This window comes from Lissotriton vulgaris, chromosome 3_1 (assembly GCF_964263255.1).
Source record: "Lissotriton vulgaris chromosome 3_1, aLisVul1.2, whole genome shotgun sequence".
In the NCBI taxonomy this organism is placed as follows: Eukaryota; Metazoa; Chordata; class Amphibia; order Caudata; family Salamandridae; genus Lissotriton; species Lissotriton vulgaris.
Genome location: NC_141689.1, coordinates 1,524,017,301 through 1,524,044,698, shown reverse-complemented (window position 1 = coordinate 1,524,044,698; position 27,398 = coordinate 1,524,017,301). Strand labels below are relative to the sequence as shown.

General features: G+C 39.2%; 1 protein-coding gene across 1 annotated transcript in view; it reads right to left on the bottom strand.

The window, feature by feature from the left end:
• Window positions 1-10,382: 10,382 nt before the first annotated feature.
• The window catches only part of COL25A1 (collagen type XXV alpha 1 chain), a 314,902-nt gene continuing 297,886 nt past the window's right edge, over window positions 10,383-27,398 (bottom strand). Inside the window, exons 33-34 of the mRNA XM_086962004.1 lie at window positions 25,341-25,379; window positions 10,383-19,012 (exon numbers count right to left, since the gene is read on the bottom strand). Coding sequence (XP_086818130.1) covers window positions 19,010-19,012; window positions 25,341-25,379 — 42 coding nt within the window. The 3' untranslated portion in view covers window positions 10,383-19,009. The remainder of the gene's footprint in view (window positions 19,013-25,340; window positions 25,380-27,398) is intronic.

Genomic DNA, 27,398 nt, shown 5'->3' with positions numbered 1-27,398 from the left:
AAATAGAACTGGATCTGATAAAAGAATTGGAAGAGGAATTTCTAAATAATACAGCGATACAGAATGCACAAGCACTCTTGATAAAATTGGAAAAAGAGAATGACATTTAAAAAAATAACACTGAGGATATAAAAAGATCAAAACTTCAGAAGGACATTAACAATTTTTCAGAGAAGAAGACTTATCCCTACCTTGACTATTATAAACAGCCAGCCAATATTGGCATGCTCCGCACCTACGGTGGAAGGAGCAGAAGAAAATACACAACATTCTACGATGCCTCTTCTTATTCAGACAACTCTAGTGACTCAGAACCGACAACCAGCAATAGCGGAAATCAACCCAGACAATTTTACCAGCCGGGTTCTTTTTTAGAGAGAGGTCGTGAAAGACCAACAGGAAGAACAAGAACAAGACAATGGTACAATGGTCCACCTCCTCCCCAACAATATCAAGGAGAAATTACGACCAGGAGGATAGTCTATCGTTGGTAGACAGTCTGAAAAATCCAATCCACAATTTGTCAAATCATGTCCTATCTCAAGAAGAAATGAAAGTTCTGCAGAGAGGTTTACTCTTCATAGCAACAACAAAACCTGATATTGGTCAAACAAAACTTGAAATGTTACAACTCTTCCGAAAAATGCGGCTAGAGGTTTTTTTTGCTGATATAATGGAAACAGCATCTAAAAATTATTCACGCTTAAAAAATCCGTCCACCTTCTACCCAGCCACTGATCTAATGCCAATCAAACTGTTGACCTTCGAGAAAAATGTAATGAGAGATCTCAATACATTGGAAAATAAAAAAATCTTCACAAAATGGAATCTGACTAAAGAAGAAAATGGAGCATTACAACAAATTATGAAGAACAATGAAATCATAATAAAGCCTGCAGACAAAGGTGGGGCCATTGTCATTTTACAGCGAGACAAGTATGAGTCAGAAGTGGCACGCCAGTTGTTCAACCAGGAACAGTACAGAATATCCGATGAAGATTTAACTAAACTGATTAAAGAACAATTAGTCTATTTAACATCACTCGGAGAAACAGAAGGTTGGCTATCAAAGAAGGAAGCAGAATACATGATTAATGACAATCCCAGGACGCCGCTTTTGTACACCCTACCCAAAATTCATAAAGACAAACAAAATCCTTGCGGAAGACCCATTTTTTCAGGAGTTAATTCCATTCTGGAAAGACCAGCTAAATATGTGGATACTTTCCTAAAACCACTAGTAGGGGCAACAGCCAGTTATATAAAGGATACAATGCAGGCTATAACATTATTGGAGGGCCAAAGTTTCAACAAAGAAAAGAATATCTAGTAACATTGGACATCACGAGCCTGTACACCAACATCCCCCAGGAGGCTGGATTGGAAGCAATCGAAGTGTTCCTAGACAAACGGGACAGACCGCACAATGTACCAACCTCATTCTTACTCCAACTGGCAGGGATCGGCCTAAAATACAATTTCTTCAAGTTTAATTGATCCCAATTTCTACAAATTAAGGGAGTATCCATGGGCTGTCCTTTCGCTCCCGAAATGGCACTTATGTTCATGGCTCTCTTTGAAGACAACTCGATCTACAGTCACAATCCATATGACGGCCACATAAAAATGTGGTATTGTTATATTGATGACATGGAGAGGGAGAGGGACACTGGAACAATCATTGGAGTTTCAAACCTGGCTCAACAATAGGAATAAAGACATTCAATTCACAATTAATGTGAACAATGTGGAGATGAATTTCTTGGACCTCTTAATTAAACATGAAAATGACACCCTGTACACAACCTTGTACACAAGAAAACGGATAAAAACACTCTACTCCATTTTTCGAGCTTTCACCAAAGGAATCTATGTGAAAACCTTCCATTCAGCCAATTTTTGAGGACAAGAAGAAATTGTATGTTGAAAGATGATTATTTCACCAATGCCAAAATACTTTTAGAAAAACTTGTTCAGCGCCAATATCCAAGAAAACTTCTCAAAAGGGCGATGAAGAGAGCTTGGTATATTCCTAGGGAGTCCCTGCTTATACCAAAGAAAAAGAAAGATTGTCTAACTTTGGTATGCGTGACCACCTTTTCTGGTAGTGCCAACGAGGTCAAGAAAATTGTATGGAGAAATTGGAACACAGTCAAAGCATTGGAACCACTGGCCGAAGCCCTGATTTTTGCACTCAAGAAAAACAGGAGTATAAGGTACAGATTGGTGAGAGCAAACACAATGAAGAAAAAGAGCAGCCAACAAATTCGGAATCTGCTGGCACTTCCACCCATCAAAGGACACAAACGATGTGGGAATTGTTCATCATGCGCAAGCACGCTAGAAGGCTCCATATTTACCTATGGGAAGAAGTTTGTTAAACACGAGGAGTTTACAAACTGTAATACCCACAATGTTATATATTGTATCGTCTGTCCTTGCCCCAAAGCTTATATTGGCAAGACCATCTAGGCCATTAAAAAACGGATAACGCAACATCGCTCAAGGATAAGATGTGGCATTACAAGTGCACCACTAGTCCCACATTTTTTGGAATACCATCATGGCCCAGAAGAATTTAAGTGGACCGTATTGAAGCACGTAACGGGCAACAACATCGACACGCTTCTCTCAAGACTTGAGGCAAAAACCATTATGTATCTAAATACGTTTTGATAAAGGGCTCAATGAAATGAGCAAAATTAGCCTTGGATTATGACTAAGGATGCACAATATGCCAGCATGCATCCTGAATTGTGTGCCAACAGTGACCTCAGAAATCCTGAAAAAAGGAGAGAAATTCGAATTTAGAATGCGACCAATGGCGGTGCAACTTACTTCACCCTATCCTTCAACCAACCTTGATGAAAAACACTATTGATGGGAGCAACCCTTCAAATATTATGAAGCAGGAACAGTTCAAACATGAAGTAGCTGTTAAATATATACAATTTGTCTCTTTATAGACGCATGTGCTCACAAAAGAATTACATGTCAGACAGCAGTATCGAACCTGTGACGACTCTCAGGGAGTTATAGAAGCCTGACCAACCATGGCCTTAAGCGTGACAAAGTCAGGGACTTTCAAGTAGGACCTGGAAATGGAAGTGAACTCATGGCTCGATGCGGTTAACGACGAACAATGGAAAAAGGACTCAGGCGTCTGAGTAATCACCGACACGAATAGAGGAAGCAACTCCTTTGATGCGTTAACGAAGATACACAGCAACTGCCTGCACCGAGACACCACCACTGCAGCCCCAAACCGCCCATTGCATTGCGTGAAGGATGGCGGTCTCCCAAAGGTGAAAGTACACCGTGGTATTGTTTGTTTTTAAAGGTACAACTTTCATTCTAAATCGATGCCTACACTACATGCATCACAGGTGCGAGTCCCTGGTGGCCCGTAAGGACACTTACGCACGGTTTGGTAACAGCCTCACGAGGAGAGGTGGGCAGAAAGTAATGATGATGCCTACATGAAAATCTTGTGTCACGTGTCTCAGCAACAACGACTAACTCGAGAGCATGAAAAAAGTCACAAGTCACAAAAGTTGGTCTTTGAACTGCCACAGTAAAACCTGCCAGCATAATTTGCTCTCCCATCCCTGACACAATCTGATACACTTAAGGAAACTCACTTAACCACTAATACAACTAAGAACATTTAGCACCTGCAATATAATATCTAGTCATTTGCTTTTTCCTCAGCCCATGCTTTTGTTGAGGCGCACAAGGACAATACAATTCAACCTTTTGGGTCCTCAAGAAATTTACATGGTATGTGTTAGGTTCCCCGTTTTTTAGAATATTTCCATCTCAGAAAAATATTCTACAGTTTTTCTAAACAATTTTTTAAATTTATTCAGGTACACAAGCCCTTTTTTGAAAACCTACTATCCCTGATGAAGACCTTCGTATAAAGAAGTGACACTCAGAAGGTCGAAATGCGTTGGCCCCACCTGAGAGAGGTTCCACATAGAACCAAGCTTAAACTAGGCCCGAAATTGGACTAAATAGAACACATGAAATAGGGCTCTACCCTTGAGTTCTGAGTACCACCCCTGACTATAAAAGTGTTACAGCTTGAGGACAGGAAAAGTAGTAACCTGCCTTTGCTTTATTCCATGGTGACAGAATCTAGTAGGACTATTCTTTACCTGCGCAATGTTTTAGGATGCTATATCACTGTTTGACATATTCTTCATTGAATAATGCACTGTCACCCACATGCATCACACTCCTGTTTTGCGATTCCAAATTTGCGATTTTTACCGAATCGCAAATAAGGAATCGCAAAACGGGATGCATTATTGAAAGTGCATAATATTTGCGATTCGGTAAAAATCGCAATTTTTACCGAATCGCAAATATTATGCGAATTCCAATATGCGATTTCGCAATTCCCATTGATTCCTATGGCCCATAGGAATCAATGGGAATTGCGAATTCGCAAATTAGAATTCGCAAAATGTTGATGCATTCCATGGGTGCAGGGGGGGTCCAAAAGACCCCCCGCTGCACCCCTGAAATGTATTTTAAAATGGATGTTTCACACACACATGTCCTAAGGACATGTGTGTCTGTAACATGACAGTGTTTAAAATGCTAATTTGAGCATTTTAAACATTTTTCGCAAATTACCACGAGGTTTATCCTCGTGGTAATTTGCCCCCCCCTAATTGCGAATTCGCAATTTTAAAATTAATCATGCATTGCTTTTAAGGAATCGCAAATTTGCGATTCCTTAAGAGCAATTGCATTTTTGGAATTCGCTAAAAATAGCGATTTTTCCAAAAATGCTTGATGCTTACTAAAAAGGTATTTAGGAATCGCAAACAGCCGATTTTACCGAATCGCACCATTTGCGATTCCTAAATAGCTTAATGCATGTGCCCGTGTATGTTTAAGTTTTTTTGCACTGTATATAATTGTTGGGCACATTGTTTTTTGAAAACAAGTCTTTGTTGTTTATTGGTGTGTACATACATATTAGAGAAGGCAAGAGAGTTTTGATCTAGTTTGCCCAGTGACAGGCATGAATGCTTTGTAAACCAAATGTGAAAAATAAGACAATATAAATGAATATATCCCAAGGACAATTAATAAATCGCTTGGGAAAGAATCATGGTTGTTTGATCTATGGTGTCAGAGGCAACTTGTTTTTCTTATACTGATCACTCTCTGGGGCATATTTACACGCCCCTATCGCCACCACAATGTCACTTTTTCTGACAATATGGGGTCGATAGGGGCTTCGCCTAATTTACAAGGCAGTGTTAACGCTGCCTTGTAAATAAGGCACCCTTTTACGCTATACTTAGCGCAAAAGGGGCGAGCAATGGGTGTTGTAGTGGGCATTCCACCACAGCACCCATTGATTTTGACGCTGCCCTTTTTTTACAAGGGTGGCATAAATATGAGGCAGTGCCAAAATTAAGACCATGGAAAACCTGGTCTTACCCCGGCGCAACGTGGAGAAATGTTTAATTTGTCCTCGTTTTTGCTGTTTTCATGTGCGATGCATTGTGCAGCACACATAGAAACAGCAGAATACCATTGATTGTTTATGTGCAGGAAGGTATCCATTCCTACACATAAACAATCATTTAAAAAAATCTACCTTTTGCAACTTCTATGTGTGCTGCTTTAAGCAGCATACATAGAAGTTTCAAAACGCCCTGTCAGATTGTTTATGTGCAGGAAGGGACACCTTACTGCCCATAAACAATCATTTTCCTCAATGCAGGCACACTTACACTATGGTGCAAGGGTGCCTGCATTAGCGCTGCAGCTACATTAGGGCCAGATGAGGGGGAAACGCAACGCTGCGCCGTATTCTTGTAAATACGGTGCAGCCCTGCGTTTGGGAAGTGACAAAGAGACGTTAAGCCAAGGATGTTAACACCATGCTCCGCCACTTCCTTGTAAATATTCCCCTCTGCCTGTAAAGTTTATTGCAAATTAGAATTGTCTTTCTGTGAGTTATGAGCAAACTTTTCCAAAACGAATTGCAAGTGCCTTTGTCCCTCTATTAATTGTTGAATTAACGCTTATATTTCCGAAATGGCTGATCTCACCACAGTCGCCATTTTGTAGTCGTATGTCACTTGGAGTAGAAAAAAAAGTCCTGGGATTTAAGTTTTTGTAGTAAAAGAAACAAACGCTACTCCTTTTTTTCCATTTTTGATTGTTCATATACAATATTTTGCAATACACAATTTCTCTATGTTCCTTTCTCTTTTCAGGTTCCTTCCTTCCACTCTGTGGCTTCAGGCTGTCCTGGGTCCACGAGGACGGTTACCCTCAGAAAAACACAGGTAAGTAAAAATGATAAACTAGAAGAAAAGGAACTAAAAAAAACTTTTGGTCTACCTTTTCTTTTATTTATTTATCTTTTCCTCCTATTTCTTATTCTTTTTCAGATTACTTGCCTTTGTTTATGCACTTTTTTCTCTAGCTTTTCTTTGCTGTTAGAGTACTCCTTCTCTTTCTTGGTCTTCCAAAAATATTTTACCTCTTCTATCTCCTCCTCCCAACCTCAATTTCAATCCTTAGTGTTGGTGACCATTTATAAAATTAAAAAAACCTGTCAGAGTGACATGGATCTGTATGGATTTAAAGGATTCAATAGTTGCGAGTTGGACACATACAAGTTCCTATATTGACAATATTCTTCCCACACTTCACTTCTTCTTTCTTCTTCCCCCATCTCCCTCCTTTACTTCTTGTTCACTCACCTGGTCTACGACACATCTTTGGATCATCGAAGAGGGTCATGGCATGAACCCTGGTGAAGATGAAAATGCTACCAGTCTTTGTCTCTGCTTTTGTCCATCTCATCTGACTCCTTTATTATGCATCTCTCCTTCCCGAGGCCTTCTCTGATGCTGTTGTTTCTGGCTCAAGTTGTCAAATTTCCCTCCCTTCTCAGTGGTGTGCTGGCTTCTGTCCATTATGACCCTCACTCTGCTGATCCTGACAAGGAATGTAGCTTCTTTCTGGGTCCCTGGTTGCTGGCTTTCTTTCTTCCATGTGATCCCTGCATCTCTCTCTTTTTCTTCTCCTCTCTGCCCAGACAAAATTCTCTCTTTGCCTTCTCCCTTTCTACACGTTAGTACCTTCCTCGTTCTGTTTCAGAAATTCCTCCCTTTTGTCTTTCTTTTTTCTCTTTTGTATTCCTATTTAGTACTTCCTTAATTATCATGTCCTCTGTGTTTTCCTTCATGCCCCACTTGTTGCTGCGGAGCCCCGGACTCCTGTCTCCACAGCTAACCCCTTTCACAATTCTTTTAATTTTTATTGCCCTGATTCAGCTCTTAGAAAAGGGGGTGGTGATGAACAGAGTGTCCGAATTAAGCAGACCACTCTTACCCAGATCAGGGCTTGATCCATCACCGTTTTTTAGCTCACTGCACCATCCCAGCTCAGAACCTGGCTACATGCAAATTAGTCTGTCTCTGGCTCAGTGCATCATGGGAACAGGGCAGACCAGACTACCAAGCCAATTCTTCACTGGAAAGGAGACAAGCTTCCAGGGACAAGTTTCTGGCATTTCAGCCGTCGTCGGCCCGGCTTGCTTGAATCCTGATGGTGCAGTGAGCAAGGGACTCATGTCTGAGTATACCCTGCCACACCTATAGTGGCCAAAAACGATTCAGAAAAGGGGGTGGTGATGAACAGAGTGTCCGAATTAAGCCGACCACTCTTACCCAGTCCAAAGATCAGGGCTTGATCCATCACCGTTTTTTAGCTCACTGCACCATCCCAGCTCAGAACCTGGCTACATGCAAATTAGTCTGTCCATGGCCCAGTGCATCATGGGAACAGGGCAGACCAGACTACCAAGCCAATTCTTCATTGGAAAGCAGACAAGCTTCCGGGGACCAGTTTCTGGCATTTCAGCCGTCGTCGGCCCGGCTTGCTTGAATCCTGATGGTGCAGTGAGCAAGGGACTCATGTCTGAGTATACCCTGCCACACCTATAGTGGCCAAAAACGATTCAGAAAAGGGGGTGGTGATGAACAGAGTGTCCGAATTAAGCAGACCACTCTTACCCAGTCCAAAGATCAGGGCTTGATCCATCACCGTTTTTTAGCTCACTGCACCATCCCAGCTCAGAACCTGGCTACATGCAAATTAGTCTGTCCCTGGCCCAGTGCATCATGGGAACAGGGCAGACCAGACTACCAAGCCAATTCTTCACTGGAAAGGAGACAAGCTTCCGGGGACCGGTTTCTGGCATTTCAGCCGTCGTCGGCCCGGCTTGCTTGAATCCTGATGGTGCAGTGAGCAAGGGACTCATGTCTGAGTATACCCTGCCACACCTATAGTGGCCAAAAACGATTCAGAATAAGAATTGGCTTGGAGAATAAATAATTTGCCCAGGATGTTGTGCGTCCTTGTCGAGACTCAAACCAGATTCCCCAGATTTGAGATTGCCTGCCCTAGCCGGTTAGGACACATGTTTTTCTTTTTTTGGAGGGTGCCAATAATGCTACCTGATGGCGATTAACATATCATTCACAGAGACTTACTTTTATCCTTTGGCACCTGTTTAACCAAAAACATCAACAGCCATGTAAGTGTGCACATAGAAGAGATTAGGAAATAGTATATGCTCAGACAAGATCACACAGCCTGGGCACAATATTTGTACTTATCAGAAGTTCACCACAACAGCCAGTATCAGTCTTCATTCATTATGGGATGCAAAACCTAGTGTCCCATCATCTTAAGTAATATTCAATGCAGCTGAGCACCTCACTATTTCCTCTCTCCGTATTGCAAACTCAGAGGTGCTTATTGCAGTTTAATCTAAGCACTTCCTCGGTGCTTTACAAGCAGGGGATGAAGTGTAAGGGCATTGGGTGTATTTGCCTTGGGTTAAATGTGAGGCTCAAGGGAATTCTTCAGAGACCCCTGAAGTCTCTGGAGTCTGAAGTACCAGGCAATGGCTGCGATGAGGCCATGACACTCGGCGTTCACCATCCTCTCAGATTTCCAGCAGGTGTCACCCAGAAGAACAATCCTTGTGTCTGGCACCGGCTACATTATCCATAGATAGCAAGTCACCTTTGTGCAAAGTAGAGCATGCCTGTGCACACCAACTGCTATGTTTGATAGCTGCTGGTGTGTGCTGCAGGACTGGTACTGAGTGTAAATAACAAAGTCCATTACATTGATAACTCTCAAACATCCACTGCTTCCAGCCACAGTGCTAATTACTCTGGTGCTCTCGTGGTGCTGCCTCTGAATGGAGGTCTTCAGAGGGACCTGTGGTCAGCAGCACTTCTGATACCATGGTCAGTTACTACCTTGAAAATGGAATAGAGGAGTACAGCACTCCTAGAAACACGTTTTGCTTCCTGTGGATCACCTTCAGTAGATGCTGGCTGGTAGGAAGAATTGCTGAGTCCAAGACTACGTCATTGTCTTTGCCTGTGATCTGCAGCTGACACATAAAAGCATGTTCATGCACACACTCACACACCCATGCATATTTCAGCACTATTCAAACAGTTATGTAGGTTTTTAATGCTAAGATTTAATATATAAGTAGGTTTAGGAAAAATAGTGTGTAAGCTCTACTGCATAAATTCTGCATAGTACAAATCTAAAATTATTTGTTACCTTTTCTAAATAATTTTGTGTAAATATGGCTTTCCTTATATCTTACCAACATTGTATTTTGATGATTTCTAACACTCTCTTCACTTTTTACGAGTTAAGAATTGAGTTCAACAGAAATACATTTTTAACTATTGATTACAAATAGTGAGTGGAGTCTGGAACAGAGGGATAAACCTTTTTCCACCCATTTCAATGTGGCTTCTGGTGATGAGCCACGGGTCATAGGCCACGCCTTAATGCACAGCCCCTACCTTGGTAATTTTGGAATTGAGATCCCCTGTTCTAAATTTCTTTATCCTGAACATATTTTTTCTCCCCCTGCAGTAGCAGCCCTGTAATTGACCCGTTTCTTGCTCTGGAAAGAAGCGCTCCTTCAATTCCAGCAACTGCAAAATGTTCCCCCTTGAAATGCTAAAGGAAATAAACTACAAAATTGAGGAGTTTCTAGCATATACTGCACAATAAAAATTTCTTATATTTTGTGTATTATCAAAATTGTCTTTTCATTCGAGACATGGTGTTTTATAAATGAAACACATTGCAGTGGACTGCAGTAATGTTTGGTTGAGCAATATGTGCAATTAACCCAGGTACTGCAATTAAGCGTAAAATGTTTTGTAAAGCTTTAATGTTGAAAACTGGTAAGGAAGACAGGATGGGTATTGGATCCCTGAAGCTTCCAACCCAGTTTCTCTTTAAGGAGAAATCTACAGGCGAGTTAATAACCATGAAGACAATTTGCTCTGTTGGATTAATATTTTAATAATCACACACTTTTTACATTATGAAAATATGCCATACAGAGTGTAAAAATAGTTTTGAAGATCAACTTCTCACAAACAAAAAAACAAAATAACCGGGTACAAAACTGAGTTAACGAAATAAAATGACAGAACAAAAATATTAAGAAGCGGTTTCTGAAAACAAGAAACTCCAAACATTTGATTTTTATTTACCACATGTTATTATGCAGACGTGGAGCCTACATTAACACTAACATTACCGACGGAATAAACCTTATAAATTAACACTAGTAGGTATTAATACATCATGGCGAACAATTCATGTGTCTTAGTTTCATTGAACGACACTTAAAATTGCATATAAACATATTTATATGTGAACATTCTTCACAAAAGACCCACAATTACAGAAATGATGCAACGTTTGCGCAAGCACCTTCATTGCAATCTTAACTTATATCACTTTGCAATACAAAAACAACTTTTATGAGAACGCTATAGACAAATTTAGAAAAGTAAAAAATGGAAAAATATATTTTAAAACAAAGGGAAAAAGTCAGATACATACATCCTTTAAAAAAAGAGAATAAATTGCATGAACCTATATTTTTCCACAAACATATACAATTACATTAGATTATTAACATAAAGTATGACAGTATGCAAAACAAGACCTCCTTTACAACTCATTTCTTCAATAGTTCCTCTGGGCATTGTACCCACCACACATGAAAAATCCACATACCTGAAGGGACAAGACCTTCAGTCTTCAAAGCAGTACTGTTCTGGTTTCAAGGAACATGACAAGAGGGATAGTTTCACCCACCATATGCCCATTTTAAAATTGATATGCTGAGTCTGCCATTTTTTGTTTCTTCTCCCCTCCCCCGAATGAGCCCTGACCAACACCACCAGAAGCTAAAGTCCTGGCTTTCTAATAGCCCTGTGCCCACCTTCCCGCTCCATGCCTAGGGAAGGCGAGACACACACCTGCTCAGCTGCAGGATATTCACACGAGTAATAGTGTGCTTTACAAATCATCTTAACATAACGTAACATGTCATAACTCCACCGTCAACTAATAAAATGATGAGTCAGGCATCCGTTCACCCATCACAGGCTGGTTTTAAAATGTTAAACTTATATAATAATGAGGCAATGCTATATTTACATATCTTATACAGTTCCATTAGGAAACTAAAAAATGAAGCCTGCACTTTTTCTTTGTTCGTTTGGTGCTCAGAGTAGTTTTCTGAGAAAATATCTAAAAGGTAGACATCAGTCTGGGTTTCTTATCATAGGGGCCCTGGCCCAACAAGCCTTTAACTTGTTCTTGGGTGAAGGAGGGGGTCATTACAACAGTGTTTTATTGGGTATCACGCTAAGCGTTGATATAGAACTAGGTCATCAGTCTGACATGAGTCTGGGTTTTCTCCTCACACAACCTTGAACATTGTAGGGTAAGTTGGTTCTGTGGAAGAAATACAATGGAAAATGTGTTTTACCCCTAATTTTGGCTTAAACGATGTTACTGATGTATTTCCAGACTGCCTCACAAATTAAATATGTAAATAATGATGTTGAAATACATAGTTTGGATGTTGCATGATGGTGTTTCACTTTACAGATTAAAGTTTCTTCAGAATTCGATGAGCTGCTCTTTTCAATAGACTAAAGGCAAGATGCATACTATCCCTCTAACAGAATGCACTGTATTAAATAACAATAAATACTGTGACGTATAGTGAAGAAAAGTTCAAATTACAGCATAGGAAAATGAATCACGAGGAGCATCTTTCCAACAGGCAGCACTTTCACGCAATTGGGTTCCGAAGGAACAGGATGGACTTATGAATTTACAATCATCACTCTTATGTACAACACAACAGTTAAGAACTTGTCTCAGGAACAGTTCAATGTTCGGTACTATTCAAAATGGTGGTCAAAAAAATAATTTCACTTCCAGCATCCTCTACAATTGTACATGCTGCTTAAGGCTTCCACCACATGCAAATATCCAACCCATGAAGCAGATATTTCGAAAAACTACCATGTTCTCTGCTCTAGTTGTAGAGGTACAAGAAATACTGAGCATGCAAAGAGACTTTGCACGCACTACCAGTACACATTTGGGTTGTTAACACACCAATTTGCAAATGGATAACACAGGAAAACACACTTTTCTAAAAACTAAGAAAAATATAGACCAAGTAAAGAGGAAGGAATTCATAATCCAAAGAACGTTCAGAAATTGCCCAACCATACTAGATAGAGTGTTTGGTTGTATATCTATACATGTGGCAGATGCACAGACATACACACACGAGAGTGCAGAAAAAGATGCTGCTGAATAAACTATAAATAAATACAAAAAGAATCAGTCACCAGTCATCAATGTTGGCTCTGAAACAATCTCGCATTTTTTTTAAACAAAATGTTTTACAGCTTAACAAATCACAAAAAGTAGAAAAAATGGCAAACGTTTGCTCAAAACATACATTGTGAAAAGGAAAGGATGAAGACTTCAATGTATATACATGGTTGCGGCTGACAGTAGCGCATGCAGATATTTCATTTACCGTTGCTCCTCTGAGATTTTTGCTTTGCATGCTGGTTTTAGCAGGTGCAAGATAAGGAACCAGGAATGACCAAAACTGAGTCAGTACTAAAAACTAAAAAAGTTATAGCAAACAGAAAACTATCTGTTACACTTACTTTACATTGGTATGAAATATCTACATCATTTTCCTAAGGCCTCGCCAGAGACAGCTAAGTGGACCAATTGCTTCCACCAAATTCATAAATACAAACAAAGAAAAATAAATGTTGCTTGGAGAATATTGGTACAATGCTAAAGTGATAGTCTGTGCAGTACAATTAATAGATTTAAGAATACCCAAGAAATAGAAACAGAATTATTTTAGCACCATAGACAACATACTACTACCAACTCCCTTAGCAACTGGTTCTTCGCTCTTTGGTTACTTCTCTCTCAAGGAAAGACATCTAGGGTATCATGTCCCCTGAAATACTTAATTAATTCACTTGTAAGTTGTTCTTTCTGACACTGGTTGTACTGCTTTCTCTGAAGATTCATATATAGCTAATGGCACCAGTGGGAACGGACTAGGATTTTAAGAAAGTCCTTAAAGATTACCATTTTTTATAAAGATAATATTCACATTAGGTTAAGTCATTTTAAAATGTACTATCATAGTAGTTTGCAGGCCAGTTTTCCTTCTTTTCAGTTTGGGTGGAAAGTGAAGTCAGGTGGTGCATTTGCCATAGTCTTTCTTGGTGTGAATAAGCTAAAGAATGTGCACAAGAGTTCTTGGGGAATCACAGTTTCTGTGCTTATTGCTGAATCAGCAAATTCTCTCTATACTAGCTGGATGTCATTGACACAACATGTTTAATGCAAGTTATCCTCTGAAAGAAACAGAAAGTCACTATGTTTGAAGGCTACTGCTTCATAACAAACCAACTGAATTACGTTAAATTAACTATCATTCTGTTGTACCACTAGGGTTTTGAAAATGTTAGGGTCATTATCTAAACTTTTCTCCTTTTATTTTTTAGATATTGCTTCCTGTGTTGTAATATCATTTAGTTCAGAATGGAGTGTGCAAATATTTAATGAAAGGCAGCTTTGCAGTTCTCCTATATGATCACCATACTTATTAACATGAATACATCTTTCTAAACAGAGAGCAATGCAATCCTACCCCTGGTATCATACAAAATAAAGATGGGTCAATTAGTAAAACAAAAAACAGCCCGTGATTTAGAATTCATTGGAAGTCTAAGTAGTTTGCGTGACTTCTATATAATCATTGTTTTTAATATGGCACTGCCGACCACGGTTTTTAGGTGTTGAAAATAATATGCGTTGAATTTACTGTATAAAACTGTATTTAATTTTCCGTCCTTTTTAACAGCCAACAACATACAGTCACACTTATGATGACATGGAGAAAAATATGACACATAGATATGTACTAGTTGAAGCAAGTTATTAGATTTTTGAAGATGTTTCCAAGTCAATGTAATTACTATAGTCCAATGAAAAACAATTTCCCATTTGTGCTCATGCTATATATCCATTGATCAATTCTAACATAACAGGTGTATTTGTAAAGCGCACGATTACCCGTAGGTGTGTTGGCGCTGAATAACAGATGTTTATTGTTACCCAACTCAATGGTACTCATTTTATCGACCTCAGATGGATTAAAGGCTGAGTGGACCCGCCGGGATTTAAACCTGTGACCATGAGGTCGAACACAGGCCGCTGGAATGGACGCATTAGTCCACTGAGCCACCAGACCCGACTACTATCTCAAATCAATTAGAGTACACGGAATAAAATCCTGCATTTAGTGCAATTTTTTTTCCATTGGTTTCACTTACCCTTTCTCTTTTGTCTATAAAGGGTGACTCTTTTGAATTTAGATTACTATAGTCCAGCCTAGAGTAGATAAATTCATTGAAGCTTTCAGAAAAAGAGAGGAATAGCACAGTGTGCTTCAGCACCTTCAGTAGATAATAACAAGTTTGCGGATATGCGGCACTGCATTAAATAACTGCTAGCTGGTTTCTATAAAAACGCCAAGGGTTCTAATTGTCTGTGTGGTTTTCACGGAAATGCCTATTAATGCTGGCATAGAGATACATCTCAGTGAATCTGTTTGAGTCAAAAGAGCCTCAGTCTTGCTTGGGTTCATCTTAAGAAAGTTTGTGGGCACCTACCATCAAACTTTAAAAGTACAACTTATAGATGCTGATGATATTTTTGTTTCCAGCTAACAACAATAGAGGGTTTTCACTAAGACATTTTGTAGCAGATAAAGTAATACTATGTTACGTACTCATGACAGCATTTGTAAACTGGACCCAAAATATCTAAAATGACAATAAAATGAGAACATTCAGGGAATATTCATATAAATTTAATACAAATAGAAAAGGCTGGGTCTTGTGTACACTTTTACTAATAAGGAGTTGAACGTTTGTGGGAAAAATTTGCAAAGGTTGGCAAGAGTATGTAAAACAACACTCAAGTTGTACTACTTCCCATACTCATAAATACTAATGTGAATCTCATCCAATGTGTTTATCATCAGTGTGACAAAAAATGTGGGCATGGAAAGAATAAAATACACTGACAAATGATGCATGTAATGATTAAACAACAGTGCAAAGAGAGCCGAGTATTGTAATACATTCTTTTTCAGGACACTGGAAAAGACATGAAGTACCGAAGAGTAACTGGTGTACATTGGCTAGTTACAAAAGATTTGATCCGGTTAGGGATGGATTTCAAGATTCCAAAGATGCTTTCAGAGGAGTGGATAGGGAACAGTATCAAATGCTGCTGGCAGATCTAGCAAAATCAGGGCACTGCTACCATTATCTCTATTATCATATTAACTAAACTAGAAATCACCACTTGCTTGGTGCTTATGGCTAGCCTAAGGCCATTCACAAATGAGTTCAGAAAGTTGTTACTCTACACAAAAGCACATAGATAATATATCATTGTGAGTTCATACATCATGCCAAGGAATTTTGGCAATGGGCTAAGAAGTCCAAGGACAGATGTTACAGAAGCAGCGTGATCAAAGTTGACTGCAGGGCCATGGATAAACTTCCTCTATATAGAGAGCACAAAAGCATGTAACCAATTTATAAAAACCTTCAGAGACATATCTCGTAAGTATTTCTTGCCCTTTCTGGACATCCATGTTAAAGAGAGCTTACTGGCATGGGGGTGCAGGGCTTCAATTCCATAATCAGAATTGAGCCAAGCTGATATGTGTGTGTGGGAATAATAACCTATAACAAGTGAATGCTTTTTCTGATAAATCTAATCTCTTTATAATTTTAACTTCGATAACAAACATAAAAAAAGAAATTTCATGACGTAAAACTTGCTGAGTTGTCTGGGAAAACCTCACAATGTGTGTGAAAGCAAAGTCCCCAAGCTACACACACCATTGCTTGTAGGATGTTCACTAGAAAGAAATGCGTCAAATTCATCTTGCACTATTAGTTAAGCTTTGAGGGAGCTTACAGTGTGATTATTAGAAGGTAGAATATGTAAGTCCTATTAAGATGCTGTTATTTCCATCTGCAGAATTTCTTTCTTTGCTGGTGGGATTTCCTCTTACTACATGTCACATGCCTTGCTAGATGGTCACAACTGTGACAGTCAGAACTGTAGTGGTATGACCAAAGACAATATCCTATATGAAGTAACAATGCTAGATTTTCAGGGCCTGTATGATAATAATGTATGGTGGACCAGTGGCATCCTTAAATGGTGACACATTCAGGTGCCCAAAGTGATTCCAAAGTATTGTTTGGCAGGACTAAACTACATTTCAGGTCTGGTATTACAAGCCATTTTTGACTTTCTCCTGGTCACATACCATCGTACTATCCTTATAGACATACAACTGCGTATTTTAAAAAGCATTGGCTTCAGCAATTGACCCTCACTTTCCTGTTTATAATCTTTGCAGGTGATCCAAGAGCTTCTCTGGCCATTAGTGTAAGAAAAATTAAATACCATTGTGCAAGTACATTAGGAGGACATCTATTTTCACAAGTTATTTTGTTTAGTATCATTCTTACTTATTTGTCTGTTCGGTGAAAACAGTTTTAATAAGATGGATTTCTTCATCCCAACTACACTAAATAGATTTCAGCTATGTTTAGATTTATGCTATTTAATCTTGTACCTCTTTTACAATGTTTTCATAGTTCATCAAGAAGTCCAAATATTGAACATTCACTAAATAAGTATGGGTATGTTGCAGTCATTTTAGGAATAAATATCTTTCATTTGTGTTTATCAATGAGTTTACTTTGATTTGTGTTTATCAATAAGTATATTCATATGTCACTTGGCATAGATATATTTTTTTTAGCACACGTTTGACAAACTTTACACGAAGTAGCCCAACTACTCATGAATGTTCTGGGATTCACAGATAAAGTTTATAAAATTATATATATTTTTTGTATATCCATGAAAGAATGATAGGGACAGGTAATCCTTGTTTTTAAAACATAATAAAAAACAAACTAAAATTACGAATGTGAATGAAAAGAATAGTCAAGTGCAGATTCAAGAAACCACAAGAATGTACTTTTTTGTTCTTCAATGAACTTAGATATGAATAAACAAATTAACTGGCAGTAAGTTTTGTACCCTAGAATTTAAACAGGAAGGACCACTCCATTCTTAAAATATGTTGAGAACTACTGCAGCATGTATGAAGACAAGTTTCTGTTCATTCGTTAAGAAATCAACGTTCTCTGGAAGATGGGTCCCAGCAAACATACAGGAACAACAGAAGTAACTAACACATCTGCAGCAGTATCACCTTCCAAAACAATTCATAGAAACACACAACATTAGACATGACATGGCATGCCTATCAAAGATCTAAGTACGTGCCTTAACAAATGAGAAAAAAACAATTGGAATACTTCATTAACATACATTACTAAATATAAACAAAACGACCTGTCAGATTCAGATTCCTAAACCCTGTCTTAGCTGAAATGGAATCCTTTCACAACGTCCAAAACACGTCTTTAAATCACTACTGTATTGTCATTAAGTAATGATTTACTTTAACACTCAGTCTTATGAAACTGTGCTAATTTCTCCAGCAATGTTCAAGCATGACATGAGAAGTCACACAGGAAGTCCTTCACTGAGAAGTACATCTGTCTTCATTCTACGAACCCTGTTGATAAAAGGACCCGTGGCGCACATCAGCAGTCTTCTCAAAGTCATCCACAATGCAATGGACTTTCTCCATGCTTGAACCTTTAGCAGACAGGACCTTGAACCAAAGTCCATTCGTCCCGGTTGGCTGCAAACTGCACAAGAAGAACCAACGCCGATCAACAGACGTGTCCATCTAAACTTGGCAGTTGCTTGCCACACAGTCCGGGAAGCTGTAAACCTGCAATTTGAGCTGCAGTTCTCCCAAAATTCAACACCATTTATGTCTCCTTCGCTTTATCTCTTTTTGGCAATAAGCCATGGTGTGACTCCCTTGAGATGACAAAAGGAAAGAATTCAGAAGTTGTAGCAGCCGCTGATCATCTGTATTTGTGAAGCAACCACACAGCACTCGATTTGGCACATAAGTCATGCTTTTCAGTCCGTGTTAAAAGGTACAATGGCATGAATGAATGCAGTGCGCGGTGAACACAGAAGCAAACTGTGATTATAATCTATTAGCACTTGGTACAGTACATTTCATAGCATTTAGTCCATATTTGGTCACAATTGCATGTAAACTGGTTGATGGCACTCATTGTCAAAGCAAGTCACAAGACAGACAGAACTGTTAGAAAAATCAACAAGGTATGCAGAATGTATAAACATATATTTGTATATACATACATACACCAAGATATGCATGTATATGTATTAGAATACACATACAGACACATACTTCAATAATTAAAAGATGCACACATGGATCACTGAAAATAGGTGCAAGCAGCTAGATGTAAACATGTCTCTTGAAAATCTTTTTTCAATTTTCAATTATAAATACAAAATCTGGACCATTATTTACAACTTCATGCTTGTAAGGTTAGATTCATCACTGCAAAGAGACAAAAACACACCACAATAATATGATTAGTTATTTGCCGTTATTAAGAGTATCTTGGTGCAATCATGAACTAATTTAACATACATCCAGACATATTTAGATTACAAATACAATTCTTTTAGTTTTCCAGAGGGATTATTAATGGCAATGACGATATGTGACATTTGTTGCATATGTCCATGATCCCTTTGGGAATAGTTTTATCACTTATTTTTTTTAAACTTCTTCCTACCGGTTAGAGTCATATCCTCTTAATCAAAACAGGCATACAAAAAATGCTGACAAAAGAAAGTTTTTAAAAAAAACATAATTAGGTTTAAATGTGTATGGTACTTCTGTACGTTTTTGGCCCTTACCTACTTTTATCTGACCTTTGGTGATGGCCCAGCCATGTTGTTATTTTTATACCAATTTATGTTTGTGTGTATGTACCTAGAGCCTGTGAGTTTTGAGCCCCAATCTCTTTGCACATATAAGCTGCATTAAACACACACATTATTCCTTGTCTTTGAAGATTATGGATTACTTAAAATGTCTTTCTTTGAAAGCGGACATGTGAGGAGGTTGTTCTTGCCATTAGATTGTGTTACTAATGAAAACATCTTCTCATAATGGACCAGCTGTGCTTTGATTCTAGTGCTTGAATATTGTTGATTGACATTTTGATGTTCAGATCATACATCTTCTTTTTTAATTCTTCAGTTAACCTTGTGATCATCCCTCAACAGCTCATTGGAAACAAAAAATATAGTACTCTTTATGTCAGTCAGGCCTGATATTACATTACCCTTTTAGTATGTTCCCTTTGTTCTTTTTCATTACTGTCAATCAGGGAGGGCCCGATTCACAGAACTAACTAAGATAAAATCCTAAATTTATTACCATTTTGGTATTCACAGAAGGCACTTACTCATTTTGGAATTCACAGAAGGCACTTACTCATTTCGGTATTCACAGAAGTTAGGAGTCCTAACTTTAGGACTCCTAAATGCCTTCTGTAAAACCGAAAGTCTTAAAGTTCGGATGGTAGTACGTTTAGGATTTTGTCTTAAGTTAGTTCTGTGAATCGGGCCCGTTGTGAGGATATTATGATGGCAAAATAAAGTTGATAATGTTTCCTTTGAAAAGGCGCGATAGCTGCGACAACTGATATTGCTGTTGACTGATATATGATTTTTTTTAGGTTCCATTACCATATACATTAAAGGTCCATTTTGGGGTTTTATTTACTCAGGTTACGCTCTTCTGTATATTACTGAGACTTACTGCAGGCTGCTTCCCCTCACTAACGGGGGATGCACTGGAGTTCCATCTCTTCTGCAGCTCGTGCAGGCCCTTGGAGATTGTCCTCTATACATTATAATGGTCCTACATTTGAATTTCTCATCTCCCTGACAATGGGCATCACTTAGGTCTGAGGAGAATGTACATATCAGCACTCTACAGTGTCTATTAAAATTATAAACTATAAAGCTTTGCATGAAGCACAGTGGTTGCAAATGTGAAGACTAATCAATGCAATGTAGAAAAAGACTTTAATTTAATTTAATATAAAGTGCTATATTTTTTCGAAAACGCACCGATCGTACTAACCAATTTTTGCATCCAAAGTGCAACCCTTCCAACCCGATATACTTCTTAAACGGGGTAGGAAGGGCTGCACTTTGGATGCAAATATTGGGCAGTACGATCGGTGCGTTTTCGAAAAAATATAGCCACCTTTAGAATCGTAATATGGATACGGAGAAAGAATAGGCGGCCCTGAGAGGGAACCAGGGTTATAGCTCACAAACAGGAAGTCACGTCACAGAACGGATTTTATACTGGTGGCGGACTTGATGGGAAACATGTGGTGTTGGCTTAGTGGGCGTTGATTGGTGAAAGTAAGGCCTCCAATCCAATGATTGGTTGGCGGGTATTTTAAAAGGACAGCGATATGAGGCTTCCGTGCATTCCGGAATTATCGATCCGGGAGCAAGGAGCACATCGCAGATTCTGCATATTCGAATACGGTAAAAGATTAAGGAGTAAGTGTAGGGGTACAATGGTCAGGAGAGAATCGTATTTTATCGTAGGACATTTAAACCTTTCTAAGATTCCTTTTTTTCTGATTCTTTGTTACACTCGGATATTATGGGTACACGAGGACTTGGAGCGTTTTGAATTAACAGGGGTTACTGGTTGGATTGAACCTTAAGGAAACAGGTGTTAAGAAAGAATCAAGATGTCCTTACTTGAACGGACATCTTGAATGGTAAGAGATAGTAAGCTGGGTGATCTGGGGAACCATATAATAGACCAGATGAATCATGGCACAAAAATTGTTTTTTAATTTTAAAAATATTTTCATTTCGATTTTTTTTTCTTTAGTTGGATATTCTCTGGATGAAAGGGTTTGGAGCATAACTTGTGGCTCGAGGAAAATTAGGGTGTTTGCACTATGGAAGGACATGATTAGTTGATTTAAATAGGTGAGTAGGACTGTGAACTTTTTTTAATTGATATTCTTGTTCACGGAGGTTGAATAACTTCAGGTATATTTGAGTTATGCCAGACTGATAGGGTGTGGTTGAGATTATTCAATCTGAACTTTATATATCCATGAGGGGATCAGTATTGCACTACGGCGTAGGGATTGGTCTTCACCCCCAGGGGTTGTTATTTTGTCTGATTATGAGGTAACCTTCTGATCAGGGTACTCAACCTAACCCGTCATTCTCTTTATTTAGAGATTGGAGTTCACATTTGAATTGGGTGATCTTCTGTTGGGACATTCCTTGGAGAAATTTGAGGATAAATAGAGGATATATTTGTGATTTGGACCGATGGGGACTATTTGATAAAGGTGAGCTAAAGAATTTGGATTCCTCTTCCTTGATTGACGGCAGTTCTTTGAAGATTTTGTTAAACGTTTCATAGGAGGAATGTCTCATTGGATGATATAGGTGCAAGGGTCACGTTACCACCATTGATGAATTACAGTATGATTTAATGTCCAATTTTGGCTGACCTTTGATTTTTTATGAATTTCTGCACGCTGTATCTGGAGCAATGTATTCATGAGTTATAATACATTTTGACATTGTTTATTAGATTGTTCCATAGTCAGAGTGGTATCCATGGAAGAGTTTACATATATTGTTTTCCAGACATTATCAACAGGAATGTATGCTATATGAACTATGTGCCAAATTGATGAAACCTTGATTGTATTCAAATGCACGACTATATAGTGATTGTATATTCTTTTTCTTGTTTACAGCCCTGATGTTGTCCCAGATGTGGACGAAACGCGTTGGCTGTTAACTTTTGACTCAAATCCATAACACATGATAGTTAATCCCTGATCCCCTTTCACACAATCCTTACTTCAATCTGTTTTGTAAACACACAGTTAGGAAGTGCTCCATTTTTAAAGTATTTCTTTTTTAAACTAGTAATTGGGGTGTGTTATGTGTATTTTCAAAAGCTTTGAAGCAAGACTAATGTGGCCCTGGATTTTTCTTTAGAAACAGAAAATGTGGCTGAGATCATTGGAAGCCTACTATATACGTTGTGGTCCTTCTTCTAATATAGTCAATATAAAATAACAGTCTATCTGACCCAAAATTATGCGGGGTCTGTTAAGTGATAGGGGTAATGCAGGCCCGGATGAAGATTGAAACTAAACTTAACTTTTGAGAGAATTTTTAAATAATTTAATTTCATGAAGAGTGAATGAAGAGGCAAAGATATTTGAAAACTACTAACACCAGAGCTTAAGGTAATGCTTTAGAGAGGAAGTCATTAAATTCCAGGCCAAAAACTTTGGAAAGTGATAGCATTTTTGGGAAGACTAAATAGTCAAGCATCCACAATTTTGTCTATGACAGAAAATAGAAGACTGCAAGTAGGCTTAGTGGTAGGTAGACCCCTGGTCTAGGTTATTAAATTCTGAGAACAAAATGGAAGACAGAGTGGGCAAAAGGTTTTGTAGGATTCCCAAACTCGGCCAAGGGATGCAGAGAAGGACAAAGGAGACACTGCAGGAAAACATAATAGATGTCTGATAGTAAAAGTATTCTGTTGATCCTTCAAATCATGACATCATATTTTTTCTTAAATGCAATTTACTAAAGGAGTAGATTTGATGGCTTTCACACCCCACTTCAAATCTTTGAATTGTTCAGCCTTTTCACCCCTTAAAAAATTTCCAAAATTGTTTTAATTATTACACCAAGAGTAACTCCAACAGTTATTTCTTTGAATGAAATGTATGCAGTCTCCAGGGAGGTGCGGTGTTTACAATTCCTCCTCGCACAATCATTTTGTGATTGTCTTCTATTTCAAGACACCTCCCTAGTATAGCCCACCTTAACCCCTTCGATGCTCATGACGAGCTCAGCTCGTCATGAGGCACGGTTGAGCTGTGCTGATGACGAGCTGAGCTCGTCATGAACAATGGTAAATCTGGGAATGCTGCCCAGGGGGGGAACCTCTAGCAGCCAAGGTGTTAAGACCAAGACATCTACTTTGTAGACTGGCCCCATTCTGATCAAGGCGATAGGTAACCAATACATATAACAAAGCACTCCTGAAGGAAATATTTATGAATTATTTACACTGCAAGCGATTGAGGCTGATTAATGTGGTCCAACCCGTAGTAATGTCAATTAATGAGAATAACTCCATTTCACAAGAACTTCAATAAATCGGTGTACTCTGTGCTTAAATTAAGATACATGTATTGGTATATTTAATAAAATATACATATTTAATAAAATATACAGAAACACTGACAACAGCCAGTTATACTATTACATTTTACTTTTTTAAATACAAAACAATCAATGGTACAGTTGCAGTTGGATACAACTTATACGGAGGATCGCATAAATACAGATACACCAACAAGGACAAAAAAACAATTGGCATGTTTTTAACCAATTAACTAGCATGATGTAAAACACCACTCAGACTGATAAAATTGACTCCTAATTTAGAGGATAAATAGTTTCAAAAGACTGATGTGGGTGAAAAGTCAACGTTTTGATTTTTTGGTGAAAAAAATCCATGAGACCATTCTCAGGGCAATGAGTAGAGTATAGGACCCATACTGTAAACCTCAACTAATATTAACTTCTGCAGAAATAGTTGAGCCACACTAGATACCATATAAGTATATGCTAGGAAATCAATGATTTTAAGGCATCCACAAATGGAAGCTTTAGTGTTGAAAAATTATAGCATGCTGTTTGAGCTGTCGCCAACTACCACTTTTTCTTCATAAAGGTTTCCAGTTCAGAAAGTAAACTTTCCACCACGATGAACGTGGTCCCTGTATACGACCCACGTTCCATCACGTTTCCCTTAACTTTTGACTTTGACCTGGTCTAGCTTAACCAGAAAACCGTGGTTGACGCTTTTTGCTTTTTGACGCTATTTGTATTTCAAACGTAAAAAATTCTAATCTGAGGTTCTACTTATTGGATTTTTATAATTTTGGTGTCATTCTATTTATTGATCTTTGCTCCAGTTGTCTAAACTGCTTTTGGATTTTTCTTGTGTTGTGTTTTTACTTTATTACTGTTTGAGTACTGCATAAATACTTTACACATTGCCTCTAAGCTAAGCCTGCCTGCTCTGAGCCAAGCTACCAGAGGGTTTAACGCACAGGTTTATTTAATTACCTGGTTCACCCTGACAGGGATTGTGATTATTATTTCAGGTGGGTTCTTACCCCTCCCAACTAATACTCCACTTCCTTACAAGTTGCATGGGAACGAAACACTCTCATTTATGAAAGTGTGTTACTCTGTGGGGAAATATTTATCATGTTTACATATGCCTTTTCTCTGGAAATGTTACATTTGCCCTGGAAATTTTGCCTGTGTGCATTTTAGGCTTGGGAGTTCTTAATTATATCTGCAGTTGTTGTAGATTCCCTCCAGTATTCCTGAGATCTTTAGTAATTCTCATAAAAATCAAACAATTTGTCCCAAATATATGAATCATCCTACTGGGGCCTATGTCCTACGTTTGGGGCCATAGCCTTGTGAGCTTAATAAAAGAGTGTGTTGACTACTATCTAAGCACCTACTTATGTTTTTACAGTGAGAAAGTTTCAACGAATTTATAGAGGATTTTTGAGAACTTTTTAAATATAAGACACACTGGAGGCTTTGTGTTATTTGTAAATAATAAGAAAAAAGAGTCTGTGTTTTCTGGACATGTGAACTTGGATGTCTTAATGGCAATATGATGGTCTTCGTTAATAGGGTTAATTGATGCAACACAAAGAGCACAAAGTTTCATTTCACAATCAGTCACATCATCTTACCTTCTGCCAACAGCCAGGCATTGGTAGTCCGTCTGGACCCTGTACAGAGGTAAAATAGGAGTTCCCGTTTTAAGCGTTATTTCATGGAAAGTCAAAAGCAAAATATTTCCATTTTCATAAACAGCCCCTCCCTGCTTACTCAAACTGTTTGCACTAGCTTCTCTTACAGTGGCTCACATATGGTGTGTTCTTTCTGCTTGGCTTGCTGGTGTTCACATCAGTAACAAATGTGGCCTAAAAGCAACAGTGAGAGGCAGATTTAACCCCTTGCATGCTTATGACGAGCCCAGCTCGTCATGAGGCGCAGTGCAGCTGTGCTCATGACGAGCTGGGCTTGTCATAACGGCTGCAGCACTCTCCCGCGCGGCGAATTCCATGCCTGTGCCGGCGACCTATTCAAGTGGGCGGAGTCATGACGAGTCCAGCTAGTCATGAGCACAGCTCCACTGTGCAGCATGACGAGCTGGACTCGTCATGAGCACCGCAGGCAGTGTGCGGCCCCTCCCACCCGCACCGCGGGGGAATTACCCCCGCGGCGAAAGGATAATAAGAATTCATGCAACACAGAGCAGCAAGGCAAGTTGCTGCTCTGCACTGCGTGAATGGGAGAGAGTTGAACAGCGCAATATTCTTAAATGTGTGGGGATCTTCATCTGAGGTCCTAGCACTGGTGCACCAGTGGCTGCCTAGCGTCAAGTCAGGCACTTTTGCTGAAAGGTGGCCTGCATTATGGACAGGATTGCTTTTTGTGCAGGAAGACATAACCTCCAGGACAAAAACAATCCAAAGAGGTCAGTTCCTCTTTCTTTGCGTGATTCAGAATGTATCACACATAGAAAGAGGAAGTAACAAGGAGAAATAATCATATTTATTCTTTTTACACCTCTCTGTGGTAGGGATACTGATTTCACACAATTCTGTCTTTACAAACCTTACTATATTTGGAATTGCATGAAATCCATGGGTGGGTGCACAGGAATGCCCATGCTCCACCCATGGAATGCCTATCCATAAGAACTGCAATGGAACGCAGCCAAGCCGCTGATTTGTGTTACATTTCTTTACAAAGCCTATTGCATGAATATTATTATGGGACAGCAATTACTGCAGATGCTAGGTGAGGTAAGATCGTGGAAGTAGAGAGCAAAGGTTAGTGAGCTGTAGGTGTGGGCTAAGGATGACAGCTCATAGATGGCACACTGATGGAGTGACACTAAATTGTATTTCTTGTGTATGAGTCGGCTGTTGATTGGGTATGCTTGATGCCCATTATTGTGCTCTCTAGGCATCTGTTTGGTGACAGTGGCTTCAAGACACCCAGAGCCCGATTTACAGAATGAACTTAAGACTAAATCCTAAACTTACTACTATTTGGTATTCACAGAATGCACTTACTACTTTTGGGATTCACTGAGTGAACTTACTACTTTCGGGATTCACAGAATGAACGTACTACTTTCGGTATTCACCGAATAGTTTTAAGACTACTAACTTTACGTCTGCACTCGGGCCGGAAATTCCGTCCCGGAGGTGGAGCTTCCGGCTTGGGGGCGGAGTTTACGGCCCGGAGGCAGAGATTCCGGCCCAGAGGCGGAGCTTGCGGCTTGGAGGCCGAGCTTCCGGCCCAGAGGTGGAGATTTCAGCCATGGCTAAATACCCACCTCCGAGCCAGAAGCTCCGCCTCCAAGCCGCAAGTTCCGCCTCCAATCCGCAAGCTCCGCCTCTGGGCTGGAAGCTCCGCCTTTGGGCCGGAAGCTCCGCCTCCGGGCCGGAATTTCCAGCCCGAGTGTGGACATAAAGTTAGTAGTCTTAAATCTATTCTGTGAATACCGAAAGTAGTAAGTTCATTCTGTGAATCCCGAAAGTAGTAAGTTCACTTTGTGAATCCCGAAAGTAGTAAGTGCATTCTGTGAATACCAAATACTAGTAAGTTTAGGATCTTTACGTCTGCACTTCAGCGCGAAATCTCCGCACTCGTGGTGATTCCACTCCACACCCTGAGTGGGGTCTCCACACTCGAAGTGGAATATCCACACTAGGGGTGAAGATTCCACTCCA